This window comes from Aquila chrysaetos, chromosome 9 (assembly GCF_900496995.4).
Source record: "Aquila chrysaetos chrysaetos chromosome 9, bAquChr1.4, whole genome shotgun sequence".
In the NCBI taxonomy this organism is placed as follows: domain Eukaryota; kingdom Metazoa; phylum Chordata; class Aves; order Accipitriformes; family Accipitridae; genus Aquila; species Aquila chrysaetos.
Window position 1 is genome coordinate 43,155,665 of NC_044012.1, and position 25,928 is coordinate 43,181,592.

Here is a 25,928-nt window from a genome sequence, read left to right on the forward strand (position 1 = left end):
AAGGTTACAATCCCACTTGAGTGGGTAATCAGGAAGAACTGTACCTGGGGGAAATGAGCCTATGTGTATGTACTGACTGCCGCCTTCCCCGCCTGCTGTGAAACTCCACAGGGAGAAGAATTAAAGCAAACAGGAGCTAATGGTAACAGGATTAAGGCTCAACATTTCTTTGGAAATAATAGTTCAGTATGGCTACAGGAGAAGTGATGAGAGGCAGAGCCTGAGCAGGGAAGATAGTCCAAATCTGGCTTGGGAGATACAGGGAAGTAGAGGAGGAAAAGATTTACTTTCCAAAACAAAGTGATTTGATTATTGTCAAATGGATCCCATGAAAGTGGAGAACTAAGGAATCCAGTGGCTATCTCCAGTGGGAAAAGCTTTTTTGGGATGCAGGAAGAGAGTTCAGTAAGGAAGGAAGCAAGGTTTTCAGTGGGCATAAAAATGTTGTTATGTATGATAGTCACCAGGAAAAGGCAAAATTACTGATTCTGTGGGCAGGCAATTTACGAAAGGTTTCAGCGTCATTTTCAGTGCAATGCCAATTAATTAAAGGGTTGGTGGTATCTGCTTTCAAAATGTTTGAAAAGCCACTTCTGATTTTTTTTCTAAATGCTCCTGGAAAATGTATTTGGAGAAGAGTACGAAAAGGTCAATATGAGCCTAACACTACAGATAGTATTTGATACACTGTTTCAAAGTTACTATTTTTTATTTGGTGATTAAGGAAGGCAGGCAATCAAAGGGAAAGTACAGGGAATATTTTTTGCATTCTTATAGTCCTTTTTTTTTTTCTTTATTGAATGTTCTTTACCAGTTGGCAGTGTCAGTTGTTTTTCAAACAGATACCTCAGTGACAAAATGCAGCACCCCGATCCGTGTGCGAGGCCTTCATTATGGGAAGAGCCTGTACCTGAGAGGCCATGGGTGCCTGAGACTCGGTGGGCCAGCCAGTGCTCCACTGCTCTGTTAAAATTAATTAGTGCTAAATAGAAAGTGAAATTTTATGCTGTGGATATTTATTCTACTGGAAGCATAACAAAGATCCTCTTAATTCCTGCAAGATAAAGATTTTACTACAGGCCACTATTATACAGCTGTTAAATTAAACCGACATCCTTCAGTCTCTGTTCTTCTGGCCTGGATGCTGTGGAAGAAACAGCTCTGTGCTGTTAGCAGTCTGTCAAACCCTCCCTCCTCAGGTAAGTTATGGTGATGGTTTTGTGAGGCAGGACGATTCTACCCTCTCCTAGAACATGACATTTGGACCAGAAAACATACAGGGGAAACTTCAGTTCTAATGACAGCTTATGAGATGGGAAAACAGTTAGGGTTACGGAAGGAAATTATTGTCTCCAATTTCAGAGAGGAAATAAAAACTGTAGCCTTTTTTCGCCATTGAACAGTTGTTTTTCTTTTTTTTTTTATTAAAGTCATTATAAATATGTACAAAGAGTCTCAGCATATGAAATTCCTTTTACAAAAAAGAGAAGCCACATCCAACCATAAACAGGAGCCTTCATGAACTCCTGTCAGCAGTGAGCATATGCTTTGCTCTTGCTTTGGTGAGGGTGGAAACTTGCACAGTGACTCTCCAAGAGTTTACATCCAAATGGTACTAAATCAGTAATGTGCAAGGAATTGTGTATTCACTGCATTTCATCTATTTTATTCTGTTAGTGATGCATCTGGGAGCAGACTGGAAAATTTGCAAATGTCCTAAGGGCTAAAGATAATGGGAAGATTTTTTCTTCTGATAAATTGTGGTCTTCAAATTGATTGGGAAGGTTGTGCCGTGAATACCCATGAAAACTAAATCCCATTGTAGTTGGTTTTGCTCTCTACTTAGGTGGCATCTGTAACTAATAATGGATGTAACTAATAATGGCAGTTCAATACCCAGATGCTTTCAGTGAATATTTGTCAAGCTCCAAATTCACTTTCTGTAAATATTCAAAAACTTCTGAAATTCAAGTACTCAAGTATTCATGCAGAGTGAACACCGAAGAAGTCTGATAGGAGTTACATGAAAATTCACTCTTGTATTCAAATAAGTATTGTCAGAAAAAAATATTCACCTGTTTTATATTTTGTAGTTTTAAATTTCTGTTGCAGATGGGGAATGGAAATTCTGCAGCTTTGACTGGAACAGTCAGCTTTTTCCCACAACTGCTAAGGGCAGAACTGTTGTTTGGAAGACCTGAGCGTGGGAGTGCGTTTAGGGTCTACGCTCACGGAGATTCTTGTTGTGCAGATGGCGCGTGATTCAAGCCAGTAGGACAGGCAGAGAGAAGAAGCACAGAGGTGTCTTACGCTGGGGACAGGGATATACACCTGTACTGTGAGCAGAGATTGCCTTTGGCACGAGAAGGGCTTGCCCATTCAGACCAGGACAGAATCAGAAGACCAAGGCAGGAGCAGCATGCAAGGATTCCTCTCCTCCATTCAGACTAGCTGATATACTGGTGTTTTCCTAAGGCAGATCAAGTCCCATGTTACGTAGACTTCCCTAAGCTTTTGGATTTTGAATTAACATGGTTAGTGAGTGTCTCCTAACCTTCTGTACTGAGATGAAGAAGTTTAGCTCAGCATACAGCAAGCACTGCCTTGCAAAGTGTTACACAAGAGTGAGGCTTTGAAGCTTGGATTCAAAATCAAATTTGCTCTAAGCAAATTTGCCCGAAGAAAAGTGAAGATACTGTTCACCTGTTGTGGAGGTAGAATATAGCCAGAAGGTTTTGACATGGACAAAAAATATGGGTCCAGGATTTAATTTTGAACCACAGGTAGTCTGTTATGTATCTCAGACTTCTGTCAAGACCACAGACAGATGTTTTAAAACCATTTGTAGGAAAATTAAATATTAAGGTAGATGTACTACCCTGTGCTCATCATGAACCATTTTGTACATGGTAGTGCAGCTTTTCAGAAGGGAAAGATCTCCTTCAGTTTTGCTTCCCCATTCTCCATTGCCCCCCCGCTCCCAAGTGAGATTCTCTTCTGCCTGCTCAACCTACAAGGACTACAGCAGGGCAAAGTGCCTGATTCCAAGGTGTATGTGGACATGGAAACTGCACCAGTTTAACCAAATCTGTTTGTAATCAATTTCATTAGAAGGTACTGTTTCTGCTTTTGCAGTGGATTTAAGACCCTTATAATTTTAGCATGATATAGAAACAAAGCAAATTCACAAATCAGATTAAACTGATTTAACAAGTGTTTCTGATTTAAGTAAATTGCTTTAGTAATGGGCTTAGCTAAATTAGGGTAATTTCTGCATGCATACATGCTCTAAAACAGAAGTATGATGGGTTTCTCATTCCTCATTGCTGACAACTCATTGATTTTGGTGATTTGCTCTATGTTTTTATTGGGTGATGCCTCTCCTGGGCACATGAAAGTGTATGACAGGAGGCCTGGTCCCATTCCATATTTTTTTATCTACTGAAAATAATTCTGAGAGAGAAGAGGAAGGAATCTGGAATTAATGGGATAAATTCTGTCCTAGGTGTAACCCAGCGGTCTGCAAGCAGACAGCAGTGCCATCCTAGAATTAATGTGGCCAAAGGACTTATTTTAACAGGCAAGGGGAGAGAAGCTGATTAGTAGTCGACACTAGACTTCTTTTTTAACTTGAAATATGAAGTTCCAATATGTGATGGGAGCTATCTTGGTGGAGTGCTGCTTTAAAAATTAATAAAGACTTTCCTCACAGCCACATTATGCGGCGTTCTATATAGACTATGATCTCATAACCTCCTCCTCTGGCTTGCGCACGCACCGTCTGCTGAAACCTAAGATGAGGTCTTTTTTTTTCATTTAGAGAGCACTCCCCAGTCTTCACGGAGGCGCAATTGCGAAGCTAATCAAAATCAATGACTTCTTGGCTGCTGGAAAAAAAAAAGAGGAGCAAGAGAGAGGGACTGTGCTGGTTTCCTACCCATTAGTACGGTACAGAAACCCCCCACCATCTCACACAGCTGTTGCAATACAGTAAGAACAGCACTAGGGGAGTATATAGCATGCTTTCTTTTCCAATACAAACATCAACCAGGGTTAAATCAGATATTTTAAAAAGGATAAAAACACCCCTTGTCAAAAAATGGAGGCATTCAAGAATAGCAATTATACCAGAAAATGTAAGGCTTTGACAAATACATACCCTCTAGTAAGTAATTCAATTTATGTACAGTGAATGCTGGCTATAATGTGCTGGTAAGCTGTTTCTCTAGCAAAGCTTGCTTGACCCAGCAACTAACAGATGAAAGTCTCCAAAACTTAACCCTCAGTTCACACTAAACATCCAATTTAGAACTACCAAAGGGAAGCAAATCAGGATTGAAGCAGAATTTGGGGTACTGGACCTGCTCTTGTTTACACTTGGGAAGCACAATAGATTTGGTTGTTGTTTCATGAGAAAACAGGCAGCACGTGTCTTCTAACATTTTTGCTAATGTTGGGAACCACCCGGGAGGAGACTGCTCCCCTGGGAATTCTGGGTTTTAGGGTTTTTTTTACAGAAAAGCCTGTCCACAGTGGGGTAGGACTAAGGGAGATTAGCCAATCGCTTTGCTGCTGAGGTTGGTCAACGATTCAGGGGGCTTTCCCAAGGCGGAGATGCTATGGTAAGGACAGAACTCGCTTTCCTTTTCCTTTGCTGTGCTGTAATGTTTCAGGGGAATTGCCTCTTTGGGAAGAATGCTACAAGACAACTCAAGGCTGCAGACCCAAATAGCCAGTCTGGCAGGAGAACCAACGGCAGTGCAAACTGTATGCACAGAAGATGGAAGGGAAAATGGAATAATGCATATTCTGGGTGACAAGTTTATTAAGCATTCAAAACTCAGGAGCTAGTAATTGTTAATGGTGAGGAATATGTGGGAGAGCCCTCTCTCTTGCACTGAGAAATGTAAGCCAGATCCTATGCCCGACGGGTTGTCACAAGGCTGCCTCTGTGTACGTGGGGTACACACACAGAGGGTGAGGGAAGACTGCGGAGGGGAGACCTGCGGGCTGCGTGTCCTGTATAGCAAAGTGACACATCCAGTCTTCCTGATCAATTATTTTCTGTTCAAATTTGACTGGTGCAATACCATACACACGATTTCACTTCCTCATTTGAGTGATTTGCAGAAAGTTGTATTTCTAAGACTATGCCCGATCCAGCAGTCACTAATTCAGCACTTGCATCACTGCTGAAATCAGCTGAGACTCCTCCTTTTGCGAGAGGAATTCTTACTTATTTCAGTAGAAGCCTGAGCCGGGAAGGAGTACAGGATGCCGAGTATTACTGAGCGTCAGGCCAAAAATGGCAGGAAAATGTTTTATCGGTCCCTGTGGTTCTGACACCATCCAAACTCTATCAATAGACAAACTACACTTAGCTACATGATCCCTCCCAACACTGCACATAATATAAAGTAGGGCAAGGTTATTCATTAGGAACAATTTGCTCTTTCAGCATAGCCCTTTCTGCTGTTTGTGAATTGACTTGGATCAATAATACCCAAGAATATGTGTGCAGGGGCCCAAAACACATCGGTGAATATTTGACAAAGGGAGAATTTAGCTTTTAGGTTGCTTAGAAACATTTCTCCTGCAGTAGTGAAAAATGCAAGGTTTGACTGGGACATAGAGGCCACTCGGCTTGTTCCTTGACTGGGTGAGGGTTAGGAAGTATTTTTAAAAGACAAAGAGCCAAACTTCCTTTGGAAATTGGGTTCTTCACATTCCTTTATGCCTTTGAAAACTGCCCCCTGCCACGAGAGGGTCAATTTTCTGGTGCAAATATCTGAAGCTGGGAAAAATGTTTCTAAAAAATGTGCATAATAATTACTGTAAATAGGATCTGGAAGGTATCCTAAATCTGACAGGTAGTTTTGGCTGCAAGAAAAAAAGTGCTCAGTACTAGACTGAAAAAAGCCCTTTGACTTCTAAGGACAAGTTCTCCTGATATCCCCCAGTCTACTGATTAGTCTAGATATAGTTCTCTTCCCTGGTTCACAGGATTTGAGACTGCTTAAATCACCATCCAGGAGAATACCCAGCTCCGGAGCCGTAGGAGATTCTGCACTAGCAGACTTTGACACGTACACTGCAGTGAAAAGACCCGGTGTGTCTTTGCCACCTCAGTGAATGCTGCTTCCCAAGCTCCAAACCGTCAAAAGAAAAAGAACTGCCCCAAAGAAAATTAGTCTTATAAAGTTCTGGGCTAGATTATTTGTTTTGTCTTAATTTATGCAGAGATTGAAAGAAAGAAAAAATAGCACCTTCTCAACACGTATTATTTTTTGCTATCTTGTGTATAAATATTAATAACCAAAATAGATTTCTCCTTGTCCCATGTTTCAGAACATCCTCTTGCGGAAACTGTAGCACCACAGAGAGGCAGTTTAGCCCCAGACAAATATTAAATGTAGCACCAGAGAAACTAAAGTCATAAGAAAAGCTTATCTCACCTGGTGCGATAGCGCTTAATATATACACACACAAACTGTCTGTTGTCCGAGCTGCTAAGCACCTGTTCCCCCACCGCCACGGCTAGGACATGCCCATTTTGCAGCAAGTTCCGTCTCTCGATATTACTTAGCTCTGGATGTATAGATTATTTTTCTTCCTGCTGCATTGAAAGGAACGTTTATGTTGCCATAAACAAGGTGCAGTGGAGAAAATGCTAGCATTACAGCAAGGACATCACTAATCTTTTGACTCAGACTGCAGGAGCATGAATGCTCAGACCACCATCATCTACAAGGAATGTTGCTTACGTTCTCAACAAGGCATGCACGTTTTAACGTATGCATACAGGAGGGTTTACATTCTTCTATATATAAGCATGTATGTGTCTCTGTTTTGCTGCTGGGCCCTTGAACAGCTCCTTCCGTGCAAATCCTTCTTCACGTTGCCCAAAGCACTTCCAACATCTTCCACTTCTTTCTTTATCTCCACTCTTCACAGCTGCTGCTCAGGCTCTGGATTCCCTGTAGGAAAAGGGGAAACAATTTTCTCCAAGGGCACAGGGTTTTCTCCAGCCTAAGAAAGCAAAAGAATTGTGTTTGGTTTTAATTATATTGATGCATTGGTTACAATAAAAGCTTCTTCTAAATTTATGCTCGAACCCTCCTGCTAAATTTACTGACAAGAAGAGGTATATAATTTATGGGGAGGATGGTTTTGTGGTTCAACACAAGAGATTACGCCTTTATCCCTGTGCTACTGCAGGATTTCTGGTGAGCTCTCATTTTGCAAGGCTCATTCTTTTGGGTGCTCCATCTTCATTTACATCACGTTAACAAAAATGTTAACTTTTAGGGAAGCCATTAATTTTGTTACAGGTAGGCAATGGGGTGCATTGAGTATCACAGGAGACTGGAAGAACTCACTCATTCCTGGTTCTGCCACTGATTAGATTTGTGGCCTTGGGCAAACCACTTCTTTCAGTTGCTGCTGTAAAATGAGGGCAGTAATAACTTATTTGCCTCACAGGTGGGCTGCAAGCCTTAATTAATAAAGTGCTCAGAGAAAGGCACCTATCTAAGTGCAAATTAGCAGGAGAGGTGCCCAAGGGGCATCTACTATGAAATTCCCATTTCCCGCATTTATACCTAGGTTTATTGATACCAGCATTTGCTGGGGTAGATCCCATCTTTCAGACTATGTTGTCTAGTTTGCAGGGACTGTGACAATGAGTGATCTTGTAAAAACCTCAGTGGAGAAATCTCTGCTGGCCTTCTGGATGAGGTGATTTCACCCGGGTGGGAGAAAGGAGGGGGGAGTAGCTGACACTGCAACTGCATCAGCTATGAAGTCAGAGTGTAATTAGGGCTGGCAAACAGCTTTGGGGCAGATTCTGATCGGCATTACTCTGATGTAAACCCAGAATCACTTCCCTTGCCCCTGTTTATGCCAGCGTGAAGGTTATCACGATTCAGTGGCTCTGCCTCTGAGATGAACTGAAACCTCCACTGTGAGGAAAGAGGGCAAATCCTGGTGCTGCGACGGACTCTGAGTAACCTAGAACGTCTCCTGTTCAGCCTCAAAAGATTTAACCGTATCTGCTTTATCCCAGTTACTGTCAGCTGCTCAAGCTGCTGCTGCGCACAGGATGTGGCAATTACAACCTCTCCCTCCCTCAGTTTACAGTCTTGCTTTCTAGTTTTGAGGAATCTGAAGCAACAGTGAAAATAGCTTGAAGGACTAAAGCCAGAATGAATCATCTAGACTTGAAGCACATTTTCATTTGTCTTGCTGTGATCAAGGCTACCAGCTAGCCACACAGTTTCTGTGGCTTCTGTATCTGCACACACACAGACTTTCACATACGCACCCGCTCTCTGGAAGTACTGGAGGTACTTTAAAAGGTTTTCTGCAGAGCTACTTAGCTTTTTTGGCAGAAGGTAAACAGGAAAGGTGTTCGCTACTTGAGAAAGCATGAACATGGTAATACCGGCTACACAAAAACAGCCGACAGAGCACAGACCATCAATAAGTAGCCCAGAGGTTCGGCCTCCCGGCCAGCACGCACAGGAGACAGCCCTTCCTTCCTGCCGCCCCGCGCTCCCACCCAGACCTCCGGGGATCTCAGCCCGCACTTGCACGTCTGCACGCTCAGGTCCAGGCCAATGCTGAGCACAGACGGACAGACAGCACCACGGCTTGCTGCAGACCTGGGAAACGTCACGAGGAGGAGATTGTGGGCATCTGCGTTTCTCGCACAAGATGTCTTTATAGAGAGGTCTTCGTAATGAACCACATCGGCACTGCTGGGGTGGGAAAGCAGGGCACAACCTGAGCTGCGTGTAGGGTACTGAGAAACGGGGCTGGCGATACGGAGGAAGAGCCTGCGATGCAGTTGCTTACGCTCCAAGAGGTGAGGTATTTACTCAAGTTACACTGGAATAAAGACTTCAGGAGGTGATTAAAGGACTTCCTCCAAAGCACAAACATTTAATCTTTATTTATTATTTCTCCTGTAGTAGCACTTCTTCCAAATGCCAGCTGTGAACCCTTCTCCTACTGGGCCATCTATGGCCTGCAACAGATCATCCTCAGTGTCATTATATTTTACAAACTGTCTCTCTGTGTCACTTAACGTATAGAAAATCTTTAAAAACCTGTAAAAGTTGATAAATCCTAGAACGTCTTGAACTCTGAGTGATAAATCTGCTCTGGGGCAGGCAAAGAGCTCAGCACAATGTTTATGCATCTCACAAGCCCTATTCTAAGAGCTTAAATGGCTCTTAAGTTTTGCATCAGCCTCGTGCGGGCCTTCTGCATAAAGGTGAATTTCATGGAAAGAATAAAAGAGAACCCCAGAATCCTGGCCTTCAGCCCATCTTTCAATAAAACAATTTTGAATATCCTAGGCTGTGTTAAAGCCATTTCTGGGTGCATATTGGCTGCATTGCCAGTATCTGACTCATTAATGGAATATACTTTGAGCCAAATTCTGATCTCATTTACAGCACTGTAAATCCAGGGCAACCCAATTGACTTCAATGGAGTTACTCCAAATTTCCCACAATAGGCACTCAGCAAATAGATCAAAATGTGGTACTTTCGGTCTGAAAAAGGCTGAGGAAAGTCAAACTACATCCCATTTGTAATACTGGGGTGGATAGTAAGTTGGAAAGAGTGCCAGCATATCCCCTCTGCAGAGCTGCTGAAAAATTGTTTATTTTACATGTCATTCGTATAATGGTAGAAACTTGGGGGAGGGGATTGTCCACTACTATCAAAATTTTTCATTTACTTATTAAAAAAAAGGAATTATAGCTGGGTTCCTATATGAAAAATGTGGAGTCTATTGAAACCATGGATTGAAGCGATAAAGAAAAAAATCACTTGCTTTGGAATTTTTCATGGGAACCAACATTCCCTTTGGTGACGTATCCCTCTCTTCCTGGTCATTTAGGGAGATGCAGATTTTTCTCAGAAAGTTGCTCTTATTCATTGCACCTATTAAGCAATGAGGTTGTGAGACAGCAAATCGTGTTGGCCGATATTTGCAAAACCATCTCAGCCAGCCTCAACACATCCCGTTGCTTTTAATAGATACGGGCATCTCAACTTCTCAATTACTTTGAACTCTCCAGCCTTAAATCCTACAGTTTTATCACACAGCTTGCTAAGCTGGTGTTTTAAAAAAAAACCCCAAACAAACGAAAGCTGCTCTCCTCTGGGACGCTGAGTAGGATGGGCATGAAATGACTCAGGCAGGGGGTCCCTAGTCTCATCACAGCATTTCTTTGACTAATCTTTATTCAGAGACAGGACACAAAGCCATGCTTGGGTAGCACCTGCATAAAGCCATAGGAGAATCTGAGCTCATGTCCCCTAAAGCAGTTGGCAAAAGAAGTTCTGCTCACAGCTAACGTGTCAGCATGTAACTTCTTGACTTAAATGACACAGGCAATTCAGCTGGCATACCTTCCACTCCTAACAAACAAAATAACAGTTATTGATATATTTATAGAAAAAAAAAATATTCAAGGCCTTGGATTGCTAAGGGAGAGCATGAGGCAGGGACAAAACGAGGCGCTCTCACTTCCTTCCTCACGCAGCAGCAGGTTAATGAGAAAACAAGGGCTGGGCAAGAGCCCTGTCAAATTCCCAAGCAGCCTGCATCCATGTACACTCACACTTCATTAGCATCTCTGTGGGAGGCAGAAGGGTAACTTGGAAGACCAAAAAACAATTAGGAGGGGGTTCAAGAGGTAAGGCAAAAGAAGAGTTTAACTACTAGGGAAGAACTCGGAAGAATGGTGTATCCGGGAGATCTTAGCACAGGAAGATCAAGGAACCTGGAGTCCTGCGTTCAGCTCTGGGGCCCCCAACTTAAGGACATGGACCTGTTGGAGCAGGTCCAGGGGAGGGCCACAAAGATGATCAGGGGGCTGGAGCACCTCTCCTATGAAGACAGGCTGAGAGAGTTGGGGTTGTTCAGCCTGGAGAAGAGAAGGCTCCAGGGAGACCCTATAGCAGCCTTCCAGTACCTAAAGGGCACCTACAGGAAAGATGGGGAGGGACTTTTTCCAAGGGCATGTAGTGATAGGACAAGCGGTGATGGCTTTAAACTGAAAGAGAGTAGATTTAGATTAGATGCAAGGAAGTTGTTCCCTGTGAGGGTGGTGAGGCACTGGAACAGTTTGCCTGGAGAGGTTGTGGATGCCCCATCCCTGGCAGTGTTCAAGGCCAGGTTGGATGGGGCTTTGAGCAACCTGGTCTGGTGGAAGGTGTCCCTGCCCATGGCAGTGGGGTTGGAACTAGATGATCTTTAGGGTCCTTTCCAACCCAAACCATCCTATGATTCTACAAACCCAGACAGAGTAAAGAAATATGTGGGGGCTCCAATCTTTCCGCAAAGAAGCAGCCTGCTTGGCCATAGCCCACCTGCGGAAAGAGGCATTTCTGGACTGCTGTTTATTTTTGAAAACTCTGCTGCGAGTTTATCATTAAAGTTAATGTTGAAGGTTTTCCTGGTGCAATTTAACTGTGAAGTTGAGGCAAGGGTGGCAGGGATCTTTGGCATTTTTGAGTAGGATGCTTGCCACTAGGAAGGGCAGGCTCCTTCTTCCTTAGTTATCCAGGAGGATAAACACCAGCGCTTGCCTCTTTGTGTCAGGGATGCATACAGGGTGCAACACGCTGAATGTTTGTCCTTGCGCAAAACTGCAGCTCACTGCTGAGCCAGTCGGCTTAGTCCTGTGCTAGCTGTACTGCCTCTGGTCCTTAATTTTCTTTGCACTCCTGCACAGCTCAGTGTGACATCTCCAGAAATCTTATCAACCCAATTTTAATACAGATAATTAACTGCACTGAGACTTTGGACAGAGTGGCTCTGCATGAACCTCGCAGCAAACAGTGGGGGGAATTACTGGCAACACAGTGGGCACAGAACCAGGCTGGTGAAGCTGGCAGGGACAAGTAGGGTTTGATTTTAATACACTGCCACTTCTGAACTAATAGAGCGAAATACAAGTGACATTGTATGCCAAACTGGCACATGACAACTATACTTCATGCCCTGGCTGGATATTTCAAGGTGATGTCAGATTATAGATTATAAAACTGCCATGTGCAAAGCATTCATCCCCAAATCTCAGGCATGGTCCACAGATACAAGTTGGTCACATGCAGCAGCCCTAACCCTGCTTTCACTGGCATCACCTAGGGGCTGGGAGAGCAGAAGTTCCCTGGTACACAGAATTATTCCCTGAGCTGCAGTGTTGTGTAAAGCCACAAGGACCTGAGGGAACACCTACCAACCTTCTTCCTCAGAAACAGTACGTACTCTCCTGGCAGCCAATGCAAAATGCTATTACCACTTGAAAAAGCAGGAGGGGAACTCAAGTAGTAAGCCAAGCTGAAACTGGCCTTTTCCTCTAACTTCTCTATTCCTTCTGCAACCACCAGTTCACAAGACAAATGCTGACTTTGCAGCACATTTATTAAGTGTACAAGTTACTCTCCTCTTATGAGCCGTTCCATGAAATCCCAAGATCACAAGTGCTCAGAGCCTGGACTTCCCATCTTGTTGCAGAACAGTGTTATTATCACTGCAGAGCGTCTCTGAGGATGGCAGAAAAATACATACTTTGTTCAGAAATACTCGGCTGAGTTAATAAAACAATGCTGTCTTACCACATCTTTAAGTCTAACTCAGCTCACTGCACCATCCCTTGAGCTGTGAGACACTGCAGATAATCAGATACCTCCACTGGTGTGAGCAAATTACTATTCAGGATGAAGAGAAAAGATGTTTAATGGCAAAAATAACCCAGAAACTGAGGTGTAGGTGATATATTTAATTATTTGGGGGTTGCATTGTATTTTCATCTGCAGCTTGGTCACTTGTGCCTGAGAAGCTTGCCAGGAGCCGCACAGGTCAGTCCGCTTGTGCATAGGGACAACCAGGAGACTGTTACTAGCTTGTTATTCTCCCACATCTGGCCTCTTTATCCCTGAAACTGCTTCACATCACACACAAGGATCTTCTTTTCAGAGACTTACATTTGTATTTGTGTCCATGAAGCCCCAGAGCATTTGGAGGCAGCTCAGCACGTCCTGTCTGCTGCAGCCTTTGAAGCTGTGAGGAAGGACTGTGCATGCTGAAGGAGCTCGCCTCGGTTGTGTTGAGGATAATGCTTTGCTTTTCTATAGTGTCTTTATCAAAGCAATTTAAAAGCAACTGGTTATTGTTGGGCCTGAAGTGCATAAAGCCAGATGAAGGTGAGGGCTCCATAGAGTCAACAGCAGAAGAGACCGGGGAAAAAAAATAATATCTGCCTAACCAAAGCTATGCAAACCTTCAGAAAAACTAAAAATCCAAACAGCTTTGGCCTCGTGAGATTGCCAGGAAGTCTGGGCTGAGTGTGTGCACGGATCCACGGGGCCAGCGAACCGGCTCTCTCTGCCAGCCCTTCTCACCTGCCACCTTCTCTACACGGGATGAAGTCCCAGACTGGGCAGGGAGGAAATTCCCCGGCTTGTTAGAAAGAAAAGGACACTTGGGACGCTAGATGAGGGAGATCCCTGCTGTTCCCCCTTGGATTTCGACTTTTTTTGAGCTCAGAGAGGCAAGAAAGTCAGACGGGTGGGTTTGCTTCCAAACACTAGAATCAAACTTGCCACAAAGTGACAGGAAGGGAAAGAAGATCTCTAAGCTCTGCTCCCGACCACAGTCCCAGGTCTCTAACCGCTGCCCCGCACCACTGACACTACCTCTCCGAGGGCTTTGCTGGGCACAGCTCTGCAGACACCATCCTGGAAACTCATACCTCTGAGCTGACGGTTTTATAGAAATTAAGGCTTTGATTCACCAAAAAAAACCCCAGTTTTGTTCTGGTTTTGTTTTCAAAGAAAGCTTTCCAAAGGTAACCAGCTGAACCTCCCCACAGACACAGCAGTTGTGGCTCAGACAGACAGATGACAACAATGCCCCCCCCATACAGCAGTGCACACACACACACACACACACACACACACAGTGCAAACACACATGCCTGCTGGAAAACCTTGTTTTTAAACTCTCTCAATAACCATACTTTTTCTCCACACTATACATATGTATTTAATGGTATTTCATGCACCTAAAAAGCATGCAAGACATTTTGCAACGTAAGACCTGATTCCTGACAGCCAAGGTCTGGCCCAAGAGTTGCAAACAGCCCAGTTAGGCTGAAATTGTACAAGGTCAGCCCAGTATCGGTGGCATTTTTTGACTGATTTTAAGCTCTTGTCTAAACCCTATCCGAGCTGGTGGGAGATGAGCGCATGCTGCAAGTTAGACATGCACTTAGCCCTGAACATGGATAGACATCGGGGGACATTCATAGATACAATTTAAAGCACCTCAAATAGGAGCCCTTGCTCCTCATGTCTGTGGGGAGAAATCCATGTCCCAAAGAGCACTTCAGAGCACCCAAAATCCCTGAGGTGACCCCACATATGCTCAGTATCCCTGCGTGCTCCCAGGGCTGAGGGTGCAGAGGTACCCCCACCAGCGCAGGAGGTGTCACCAGGACGACAATGAGGGTTACAGGACCAGGTGCGTCCCATTTCCCTGCTGCTCGTTTGCTCGGTGGCTCTGGAGCGCAGTGGGGGCTCTAGGAACCAGCAGTAACTGTGCTTGGATGCTTTTCCCTGGCTGCTGGCTTGGGACCCCCCCTGGAGAAAGCCTCTGGCACTGGGCAAGCTATTATCCAAAACACAGAGCCAGGCACAGCTGGCCAAAGTCCCAGGCTGCCCCGCTGGATGGTCCTGTGGGGACATCCCATCACGAAGGGACCTTAGCGATGGGTGCCCCACAGCACCCGTGGGTCTAAAGCCCACCAGGGGATGGCAGGACACAGGGGAAGTTCCTCCACTCAAGAGAAGGCTGGAGCCTTGGCCGGCATGGGTGTGCGGGGCAAGCATCCCCCATCTCCCAGGGCTGGCAGTCGGAGTGACATGGGATCTGCTCTGATCCCCCTGAGCTGCCCTGCCCCGCTGCGCTGCTGCCGCCGGCCCACCGGGGCCACGGGCTCACCCAGTGCGGGCACGGAGCTGAAACTGCCCCATAAAAGCACAGATGACCCGGGAGGAGGGGAGGCACGGGGCTGGAAGCCGTGAAAGTTTGGGGAAGGGGCAAGGGGGGGTTTGGGGAGTCCTGGGAAAGGGGAAGTTGGAGAGGAGAGGGAGAGGAAGAAGGAGAGGGAGAGGGAGAGGACAGGTCGGTGCGACCTGGCAGCGCCGGTACCGGGCAGCCCGGGGCTCCGTGCGCCGCCGCAGCCGCCATCAGCCGCCGCAGCCCGGCGAGTACCGCGGACAGCGCGCTCCTCCGGGCCGAGCCCCCGCCGCCGGAGCCTGCCCGTTCCGAGCCGGACCCCCCGGGCCGGACCCCGCCGCGCCGGGCCGCGGCGGACCGTGCGGCACCCACCCCGACCCCGTCCCGTCCCGCCGCGCCCCGGACCGACCCGTGCCGAGCCCCGGCGGCCGCCCAGCCCTTCGTCCCCGTCCGTCCGTCCGTCCCCCCCCCCGCCCCCGGCGCGGTGCCGACCTGTTGCGCGTCCCGCCTGCTCCCCGCTCCGGCCAGCGCCCCTCTCGCCTAGAGGCTCCTCCTGCGGATCAGCCAGGCCAGCGCGGCCGCGGGCGTGAGGGCGCACAGCAGGCACACCACGGCGGCCAGGCGACGGCCGGCCGAGGGGCCGCGGCCCCGCGCCTTTCGCCGCGCCGCCCGCTGCTCCAGCTCATCGCCCAGGCGGCGCAGGCGGGCGGCGACCAGGCGGGCGGCGGCCGAGGGCCGGGCGGCGCGGCCGGGGCTGCAGGGGCAGGGAGCGGGGGGGGCCGCCGTGCAGCGCGCAGGGGCACATGGCTGCGCCCGCCGCTCGCCGCCGAGTGCCGCGGCGTGTGCGGGAGGGAGGGAGGGAGGGGAGGGCCGGGGCCGGGGCCGGGGCGGCGGCAGCAGCGGCGGCGGCGGCGGCGGGCGGGGGCCGGGGGGGGGTTACATCATCCCCCGCGGGGCGGCGCTCGGCCGCGGGGAGCGGGGAGGCGGTGCGGGGCTGGGGGGGGGGGGGGGAGCGTGGGGATGGGGGGAATGGAGGGGAGAGTGTGTGTGTGTGTGTGTGTGTGTGGTGGGTCACTTTGTTGTCCAGGGGTGGTGCGGGAGTGAGGGGGCAGCGTGGGGATGGAAGGGATAGTGTGGGGATAGAAGGGACAGCGTGGGGATGGAGGGGGCAGCGTGGGGATGGAGGGACAGTGTGGGGATGGAGGGGACAGCGTGGGGATGGAGGGGACAGGGTGGGGATGGAGGGGCAGCGTGGGGATGGAAGGGACAGTGTGGGGATGGAGCGGGCAGTGTGGGGATGGAGCGAGCAGTGTGGGGATGGAAGGGACAGCGTGGGGATGGAAGGGATAGTGTGGGGATGGAAGGGACAGTGTGGGGATGGAGGGGACAGCGTGGGGATGGAGGGACAGTGTGGGGACGGAGGGGACAGTGTGGGAATAGAAGGGACAGTGTGGGGATGGAGGGGGCAGTGTGGGGATGGAGGGGGCAGTGTGGGGATGGAGGGGGCAGTGTGGGGATGGAAGGGACAGCGTGGGGATGGAAGGGATAGTGTGGGGATAGAAGGGACAGCGTGGGGATGCAGGGGCAGCGTGGGGATGGAGCGGGCAGTGTAGAGATGGAGGGACAGCGTGGGGATGGAGGGGGGGCGGCGAGAGGATTACATAGAGCTGGAGGGGATTTCATCACCCAGAGCATTACTGATTCTGATCGCATTTCAGGTGGCCAAAGGAGTGCACAGCAACCTCACCAGGCCCCAGGCACTGACCCAGGGGGATGTGGAGCCCCGCCAGCCATCAGAGCACAGAAGCAGGGCTGAGACCCCCCCCAGTAGGACTCCCCATCACGCATCAGCCCTGGAGATGGCAGCGGGGGCTCCCTGTGGGGCAGGAGTCACCCCAAACTGGCCTGTTTCCCTTCTGCCTGGCAGGGAGGCTGCTGCAACCTCCTTGGCAGATCACCCTCGTATTGCAAAGGGGTCTAAGGACACCCTCCTGGGGCTTGCCTTCTTCCCAAACCACCTTACCCTCCCTGGAGCAGCCCCATGTCCTGCTACAGGGGCAGATCCTGCTCTGCAGCCCCTCTCTTTGCAGGGCTCAGCGCAGTCAGCATATACACACCGGGGAGATCCTCCTCCAAGTCCAAAGGACTGTTTTGTAGGGAAAACAAATCTTTTGTGGGGTTTACACACACACCAGTTCCTCCCCACAATGAGGTAGTTCAGGTTTTTCCTGCAATCCAAAACGCCTGTTTGTGTTCATTAAGTTGGGTTTTGTAAACTGCACGGGCAGGAACACTGCGAAGCAGAAAAAGCAGCAAGGGGCCGCTGAAGATGCCGAATGGCAGCAGCTGGAGGCAGACGCGAGGGTGCAGGTACATTGGCACATGCCACCGCTGAGAGCAAGGGCCGCGCGTTTTAGCATGTCCACCGTCGCCCAGCGACAACCAGCTGTTTGACTGACACGGACAAGTATCGCTTACCTGTTTCATTCCCCCAAGCGCTCCACAGAAGTTGTGCTGAAGACTCAAATACTCGCGGCCTTTCCACTCCTCCGGGCAGCTGGACCAGCTGAAGCCATAGTAGCCGTGTTTCAGCGGTTGGGTCTAGCCGTTGTTTGAGACGCAGCCTTTCAGCCACGAGGTGGGTTGATACCGGAGAGGTGCGGAGCAAACGTCGTCTCCTCCCCAAAGCGCCATGGAAGTGGCAGCTCCTGGGCTCGCGGCGGCTGCAGAAGGACGCGGGCGTGATTCGGGGTGCGCCGAGCAGCGCGGCGCCATCTTCCCAAGGGGGATGTAACGGACACAAGCTCTGGTTCAGCCTTGGCCAACAAAACGGGTGGAAGAAACGAATCCGACCGGGGCCCGTCACCCGGTGGCAGAGCAACGCGCCTCTGCGCCTCCTCCATGGGCAACAAACCGCTTGGCGGCCTCACTTCGGCTTTTCGGGCAGCGGCCTTTCCCCCCCCGTGGGGCCACACGGGCCGGTCACGGCTGGGAGGCAGCTGGGGGCTCACAGCCGAGCCCAGGCCCAGGGCGCCGGCACGGGACCCTGCCCTCACCCGGGCCTTCGCTCGGCCACCAGCGGCTTTCCAAGGCCGGGCCGCGGATCCCTAAGCCTCCATCCCGCCCCTCGTGCGCTCGCCGGGGGCCCGCGGCCCCACCGCTGACAGGGGCCTCGGGCCCACAAAATGGCGGCCGGCGGGCCCCCGTCGCCGCGTCAGGCGGGCCCCGGCGGCGGTAGGAACCTTCGCGCGGCGGAACGCGTGGGCGCGGGGGGCGGTTTCCGAGCCGGGCCGGGCCGCTTGGAGGTTGGGCCGGGCCCGGCCCCGCCGCCATGGCCGAGGTCTCGGCGGAGCTGGAGCTGTTCCGCCGCCGCTGGCGGGAGGAGCTGGCGGGGGACGCGAAGCGGCGGCGGCGGGAGACGGCAGCAGCGGAGCCCGAGAGCCGCCGCGGCGGCGGCGCGGAAGCGGGCGAGCCGGGCTACCTGACGCTGGCCCGCGGCCTGCTGGACGGCGGCACCCCGGCCTGCCGTAGCCCGTCTCCCGCCCGCCCCACCGAGGAGCCCGCGGGGGACGGGGACGGCGACGACCTGCTGGGGCAGCTCATCCGAGACCTGGTAGGGCTGTGCCGGGCCCCGGGGCTGTGCCCCGGCCCTGGCGCTTTGCCTCGGGGTAGAGACCGGGGGCGAGGGGGGCTGTGGAAATTTGGGGGGTGGGGGGGGTGGTGGTGGTGGTGCCTCGTCTCTGGGATGGGGCGAGAAAGGGGGACGCTGAGTTTTGGGTTCCTGCGAGCTTGCGTATAAGCTCAGCTTCCGAATACATTGCGTCTTACAGGGGTTTTAGCCCTCCAAAATCTAGTTTTCTTCTTATAAGACAGTACTTTTTCTTCCCCTTAAAAAAAAATTTTGTGGCGTGTTCAGGCGATTTGATGCAGCTGCAGCGATTAAGGGAATCCTGCCTTGTGACACAGTGGTGTAGTAAGAAAACAAGTGTTAATTCTTTAAATAAAGGAGTTAATTTGGAAATAGTCTTAAATACAGTTCTGAACCAGATAAAAGTTACTTTGGTAAATTCTCTAAATGCAATAGAGATTTTATTTACAGCGTAGGAAAACTAGGGGGGAAACCCATTTTCTTGCTTCTCACTAACCTAACTGTGACTAATTACTCTTTGCTTAAAAAAAAATTAAAAGGAACAGATTAAATTTCTGTCTGCAAGGCACAAATTAATCCATTTACAGAATTAGTGCTCCATTAGCACACAGGAGCCCAAATCTGTCTCAGAGGGGATGGCAGTATTTGAGTTTTGGATTCATTCCAGTAGACTTTTAGACAGGCTGGTGCTGACTTAACATTACCGCTTCGTTTGCGGCGGTGAGCACTGTGCTAAGGACAAGCTGCGTGAATTTTGGGGATGTGGGAAGGGAAGACCTTGATCTGTCTCTAGTGTTAAGATTGCATTAGAATGGAATTAGTATGAGCCGTCGCTTGAGCTTTGTTGCAAGCTCGTGCTTACAGTTTGACTATAAATCCTCTTGCGGGTTATTTAAAAAAAAAATCTGTATAGCTGTTTTTTCTTTCTTTTCCCCCCCTTTTTCATGAAAGAGCTGTCGGTCTTGACTGTTGTACCTGTACCGGTCTGTCTGTAGGCAGTCTGTCCTTCAATGATACCTTTGGGTACGTGCAGACAGACCAGGTTCTGCTGGTTGGACGTGAGTCAACTCCAATTTGGAAGCAATATATTCATAGTGGTGCTGTGCCTGAGCTCATAAGCCTAGAGCTAATAAGGCTTGCCGAATGGCTCATCTTATTAGTTTGGGCAGCATGTTGCTCTAAAATGGTTATGCGGCTCCTGGATCTGAGCTGGTTCACATCTGGGCAGCTTGGGGTCTGTCTGCATGTGGCCGTGGAGATGCACTCTCAGAGTTCCTTTTATATTTTCCTTTGGTGTCCCCCTTTGGAAATAGATGCAATTTAAATCGCATGAAAGCAAACAATCTTGCAAATCCACAGCAGGCAGCGGAGCCAGTGGTCTTCATGCAGGGGGAAAGGAAAAGGAGCTGTTTGTGCAGGAAAATTGTGGACGAGGAGGGAGGGGAGCAGAAAGGTTGGTGTAAGGTCCTAGTTTAAGTAACTTTAGAATGAGCGTGAGGTTCCAGTGTCTATAATCTGGTGCTGTTTTGCTAAAAAGACCTAATGGGAACATTGCCCATGTTTGTGCTGTCTAAACACTTACCTAGTGTAGAACACCTTTTGCATTAAAAGCTTCCACGCAACCGTATTATACAATGGTTTTCCTGTGTAACTGTACTTTAAATAAATCCAGCATTGCCTGTTTTTGCTGCTTTGTTGGCACTGCAAAGGGTCCAGGTTTAAATGAGCAAGGAGTAGTTGTAGAAGATGCCTACAAAGAAACAAAGGTATCGGGGCTAGAGAAGTGCTAAGAGGCAAGGGATGATCCTGATTTGGGATTTGCCTGACTTTCTGATGGCAAACAACAGAGGCAGGTTTTAACTGAGCAGCTGGTTTTGTGCATGGGGATTGATGGAGAGTGATCAGGTGTTTGAGAGCACTGGGGAGGTACAGAAACCAGGAAAAAACACTAGAGAGCAAAACTTTGAAATGGGTGACATAGAAATGGTCAGAATGGGCTGATTTTGCTCTCTCCGTTATATAGTATAAAAATTTGGAATGTCCAGATAGAAACGAAGGGGAGGACAAATCTTGATGGCATAACTGCAGGAAGAAGACTTAATAATTACGTAGTTAAAACAAGCAAAAAAACACGTAGGAAAAAAATGTATGTGCTGCATTTAGCTGTCAGATTAAAATGATGGATTCTTTGCTTTTAATTTTTTTTTTAGATACTTAATCAGTTAAAGCAGCAACTCTTTCAGCATATTTCATATTAAGAAGGTATTTATATGTTACTAATGAAAGACAGAAACAAACTGTAAGGTCATCTCCATTCAGTTTTATATCAAAATATTTGTTTATTTTTCATCATCTGTGTTTGAAATCTTGTAAGTGAAATTAACAGTGGGCATATGTCTTCAAAGTGCTTACTTGTTTGGCCTTTTTGATGCTGAAACCTTAGACAAACTTTCTTACTAGAGCTTGTGTCTTGCCTTTCTCTGCCATCTGACTATAGACAAGCCTTACAGTTTGCCTCAATTTGCTTTTTAGCTCCAATATTAGCCTTCTAATACTCTTTACCTGATATGACTCGCAGAGAACAAAGAGTAGCTCGGGTACCTTCATGCCGGCGTGGCATCTCTGATGTTGTGCCCATAAGGAAGGGGAGGCAGAATTACTTCTGCCTTTTTTATGGAACTGTGATGGCGGTGAGGATGCAACGTCCTTTCTTCGTACTACGGTAACTTTTGCTGCTATCTAGCTGTGCGTTAAAGAAGCCTAACAAATTATTTTCTCTTTTTTCTTTTCAGAATGAAATAAACGAGGTTCCTTTCTTTGATATCCAGCTGCCTTATGAACTGGCACTGAAGATATTTCAGTACCTGGGCAAGACTGAATTGGGAAGATGTGCTCAGGTAAGTGCTGCTGGCACTTTGTTTCTCTGATACCATGTAAAATTGCCAGAAATATTGAAGAAACAGTCAGGCACCTTGATGCAGGGAAGATGTGTGGTAGCTGTAGTAGCTCAGCTGATTGTGCTTTTACTTATTGGAAATACATCCAAAGCTGAATATTGAAAAAATAATAGTAGATGAGCTGGATTTATAGCTTGCAGTTGAGTAGAGTTAAATAAAACATTTGTGGCTTGGGCAAGAGCGAAGCCTTAAAAATTAAAATAAATACTTGCAAAGATCTTTTGATTCAAGCGAATGTATTTGGAAACAAGTGAGTGTCTTGCTGCAATATTAAGAACTCGGCACTTTACAGTGCCAAGGGCATGGCAACAAAGCTGTTCCTCCCACTTTCCAGTCTGTGACTTGAACCATGGGAATTGGAGTAGTAACTTTTTGTTTGTAGTAATTTCACATGAGGCTAAATTCCTAAAGGACACTGATTTTCCTCCCTCCCCGCAAGGAATTTATATTTTTCATTGGTGATACTTTAAGAGAGTGCTTTCACTAGTCTGTACTCAGACATGGTCCATAATTTATGTGTAGTTGTAAACTGCCTGTTTCCTAAGCTAAACGCTCACACACACCTGACTAAGAATTGTTCAGCCCACGCTATTGAGCCTCTTCATGTCCTTTCTGCACACTTTGAATGATGAACCTGCTCTCTGAATGAGTCTTCAAAGCAAACTTAATTGGCAAGTGTTGATTACCCTGTGAAATAGAGTAGAATATTGTGCATATTCATTGCCAGCTTCTCCTGTGGCCACTATTTAGTGTCTCAGGCTGGTGTTCATTGAACTGTTATGTACAAAGCACATCTTGCAACTTCACAAAAATCCAACCAAAACCATTCTTTGTGTTACACTCAAACCATGCCCTGGACTGTTGCAGGAGAAAGAAATGTTAACATGTAAAAATTGAAAAGTGATGGACAGGATATAGCTTTGTTGTGGATGGTAAACTAGACACAAGTATTATCCAGATGGCACATGCATTGAAATGAAATTGGACTTGTAATGTTCAGCATGAGCAAGTCATAGCGTTAAATAGCTACAGGTGATTATTGCTTCAATCTTTGACTTGCTAATGCCTTTTAGGAACAAGGGCTGTTAGAAGAAAAATAATTCCTCTTGCAGGGCTTCTATTGCAGAGGAAAAAATTCTCTAGGATTATTTTTTGGTGCTGTCCAGGGGACTGTGAAGCTTTCAGATATGCTCGAGTTTCTGTCGTTTGAGGTAGAGATACGCGATCAGTAAAGGCTGCATCCCATGGAAAGGAACAGGGTTGCATATTTGAAGTGGATTACTTTAAGGTTATTCTTTGTCTTTCTCTTCCCCCCCTCCCCGGCATGATCAGTTTACCTCATGGCATAGTGAAAAGATTGGCTGATGAAGGCCTGCTCCTTTTCTCTGTGCTTGGGCTGCACTTGATTTCTCTCTCTTTCTCGCTTTGGTTTCTAACTTGAACCTCTTCTCGTAAGATGTGTTTTAACACTGAGAAAATTTTCCACATTTCTCATTCGTCTTCTCAGACTTAGTCAGTTGGTCCTACGTGGCAGCTGACAGGTAGCTGAGCAAATGCCCGGTGTTTTACAAGGCTTTCCAAATGAGATGAATATCCAATGCTTTTAGTGCAGAGCTGGCTTCTTTTTAGGGGTTCAAATAAAAAGCAAAGCAATAAAAATAAATACCATTTTCATTTTTCTCTTGGTGATTTTGTTTTTGAAGGGGGGGAAGCCCTCTTCTGTTAAATGGAAAGCCCTGCTGCTTTACAGTGTTATCGTAGAAAGGTTTTTTTATTAAGGCGCCTTGGGATTTTAGTGAAATTGGGCCAGTTAGTACAATTGGCATCGTGAACTATGTGAGTGCCTTTGGAGAAAACCTGTTTGCTTAGTTCTTTATGCCAAATTGGTAACTGACTAACAGTAAAGTAGCCTGACTGCAGAGCGTCTTTGAGATTTAATCACACCACAGACTGCTCTGGAGAACTTTAATTTCACCCCGATATTTCCCCTTCCCCCTCTTCCCCACAGCTTTTCTTTGATTTTTGGAATTAGTACTATAAAACACAAACTATCTGTATGGCACTTGAAATACGAAAGCCATGTGCAGCATGTAAATTAATGGTGTCATCGGTTCCTGAGCTCTGGTGGGTTCACAGTAGTTGTGCAATATTCAGTAGCATCCAGCAGACCAGTCTCTGTTGATATCCCATGTTTATAATTCAAGGACAGAGGTATCCAGGACTTAATTAGTCAGCGGAACAGTCCAGAGTAATGGCAAAATTTTCCCTCTGCTTTGTGCCAGCCCTATGAACACCTTTTGATTCTGTTCTGACCACTGAAAGAAATAGCTATGCTGTGAGCAACTCTCTTGTGACTTCTGTGATGAGTGGGTTTGAGAACAGTCAGTCCTTTCTCCTGGTTGTGATGTAGAGGGAAAAGCAAAACAATCACTTGGGACACCACAAGTATGACAAATTGAAATGCATCAGAAGTTCTTGTGTTGTTTGCGGCTGATACTGCAGATACCTGCAATTAACTTCACTCGTGGTCTGAGGACCTAGCCTTTAAACTGTCAGCTTAGTGATAAGGTGATGGGTCTCATCTATTAACTTCTCCGTATATCTATAGTTGTTACTGCTTTCTAGTAAATACCAGAGACTGCATAAATTGCATTTTGTGGTGTGAAATACCAGTACGTACTGAATTTTGGCAAGGCTAAGGCAGTTTTATTTCTGAACAGATCAGTGGGAAATTGCCTTGAACTGTTAGCATTTTCATCTGATAGAAAGTTTAGAAATGTTTACCAACACAACAATTGTGTATGTATCTAGGACAAGGGAGACTGTTTCTAGGATTTTAAGAATGAATTGTCGTGCATAAATCAAGAATTTCAGATGCTTGCCTCTAGAGCTTCTGGAATTGTTAAACTGTTAGGCTTTTAGTGTTTATACGTTTAAAAAAAGAAAATCTCGTGTATTTTTTGAGCATACTTTTGCATCAAAGTTGTATATGGGTAAAAGTAATCATCCATCCTCCTCATAGCTTAGAGAGAGAGCAGAGAAACTGATGGATAAGGATATCCTGGGCTCAGGATGAGACTTAAGATAACAGATGGACCACCCAGTGGATAAGGAATTGGCTGGTTGGTCGCACTCAAAGCGTTGCGGTCAATGGCTTGATGTCCGAATGGAGACCAGTGACGAATGGTGTTCCTCAGGGGTCAGTACTGAGACCAGTGCTGTTTAACATCTTAGTCAGCGACATGGACAGTGGGATTGAGTGCACCCTCAGCAAGTTTGCCGATGACACCAAGCTGAGTAGTGCGGTTGACACGCTGGAGGGAAGGGATGCCATCCAGAGGGACCTTGACAGGCTTGAGCAGTGGGCCCGTGCGAACCTCATGAAGTTCAACAAGGCCAAGTGCAAGGTCCTGCACACAGGTCGGGGCAATCCCAAGCACGAATACAGTCTGGCCGATGAGTGGATTGAGAGCGGCCCTGAGGAGAAGGACTTGGGGGTGTTGGTTGACGAGAAGCTCAGTGTGACCCGGCAATGTGCGCTTGCAGCCCAGAAAGCCAACCGTATCCTGGGCTGCATCAAAAGCAGCGTGACCAGCAGTTGGAGGGAGGCGATTCTCCCCCTCTACTCTGCTCTTGTGAGACCCCACCTGCAGTACTGCCTTCAGCTCTGGGGGCCCCCAACTCAAGAAGGACATGGACCTGTTCGAGCAGGTCCAGGGGAGAGCCATGAAGATGATCAGGGGGCTGGAGCACCTCTTCTATGAAGACAGGCTGTGAGAGTTGGGGTTGTCCAGCCTGGAGAACAGAAGGCTCCGGGGAGACCCTATAGCAGCCTTCCAGTACCTAAAGAAAGCTGGAAAGGGACTTTTTACAAGGGCATGTAGTGATAGGACAAGGGGTGATGGCTCTAAACTGAAAAAGAGTAGATTTAGATCAGATGTAAGGAAGAAGTTCTTCCCTGTGAGGGTGGTGAGGCACTGGAACAGGTTGCCCAGAGAGGTTGTGGGTGCCCCATCCCTGGAAGTGTTCAAGGCCAGGTTGGATGGGGCTTTGAGCAACCTGGTCTGGTGGAAGGTGTCCCTGCCCATGGCAGGGGGTTGGAACTAGATGATCTTTAGGGTCCTTTCCAACCCAAACCATCCTATGATTTTATGATGATTCTATGATTATGGCTGTGAATTGAAAAGATGAGCAGCTTCCACCTGGTATGGCTTCCATCTGAATGGCTTTGGCTTAAATACTATTTGGCGCTACGTATTGTAGTGAACTGAAAGTCCAG

At 47.7% G+C, this 25,928-nt stretch overlaps 2 protein-coding genes across 3 annotated transcripts in view; one reads left to right on the top strand and one right to left on the bottom strand.

Moving 5' to 3' along the window:
• Window positions 1-1,032: 1,032 nt before the first annotated feature.
• HRK (harakiri, BCL2 interacting protein) lies at window positions 1,033-15,848 on the bottom strand. Its single transcript, XM_030024729.2, is given in 3 exon segments — window positions 1,033-7,029; window positions 15,536-15,821; window positions 15,823-15,848. Coding segments are annotated over 2 exon segments (264 nt in total). The 3' UTR covers window positions 1,033-7,029; window positions 15,536-15,583.
• A 1,875-nt stretch (window positions 15,849-17,723) lies between these two features.
• FBXW8 (F-box and WD repeat domain containing 8) overlaps window positions 17,724-25,928 on the top strand; it is a 53,587-nt gene continuing 45,382 nt past the window's right edge. The window contains exons 1-2 of one of the 2 annotated variants that reach the window (XM_030024715.2): window positions 17,724-18,656; window positions 21,485-21,589. In XM_030024715.2, coding sequence (XP_029880575.1) covers window positions 18,375-18,656; window positions 21,485-21,589 — 387 coding nt within the window. In that variant the 5' untranslated portion in view covers window positions 17,724-18,374. Of the gene's footprint in view, window positions 18,657-18,775; window positions 19,751-21,484; window positions 21,590-25,928 lie in introns of those variants that run through there. The other variant, XM_030024716.2, reaches the window with a different exon arrangement.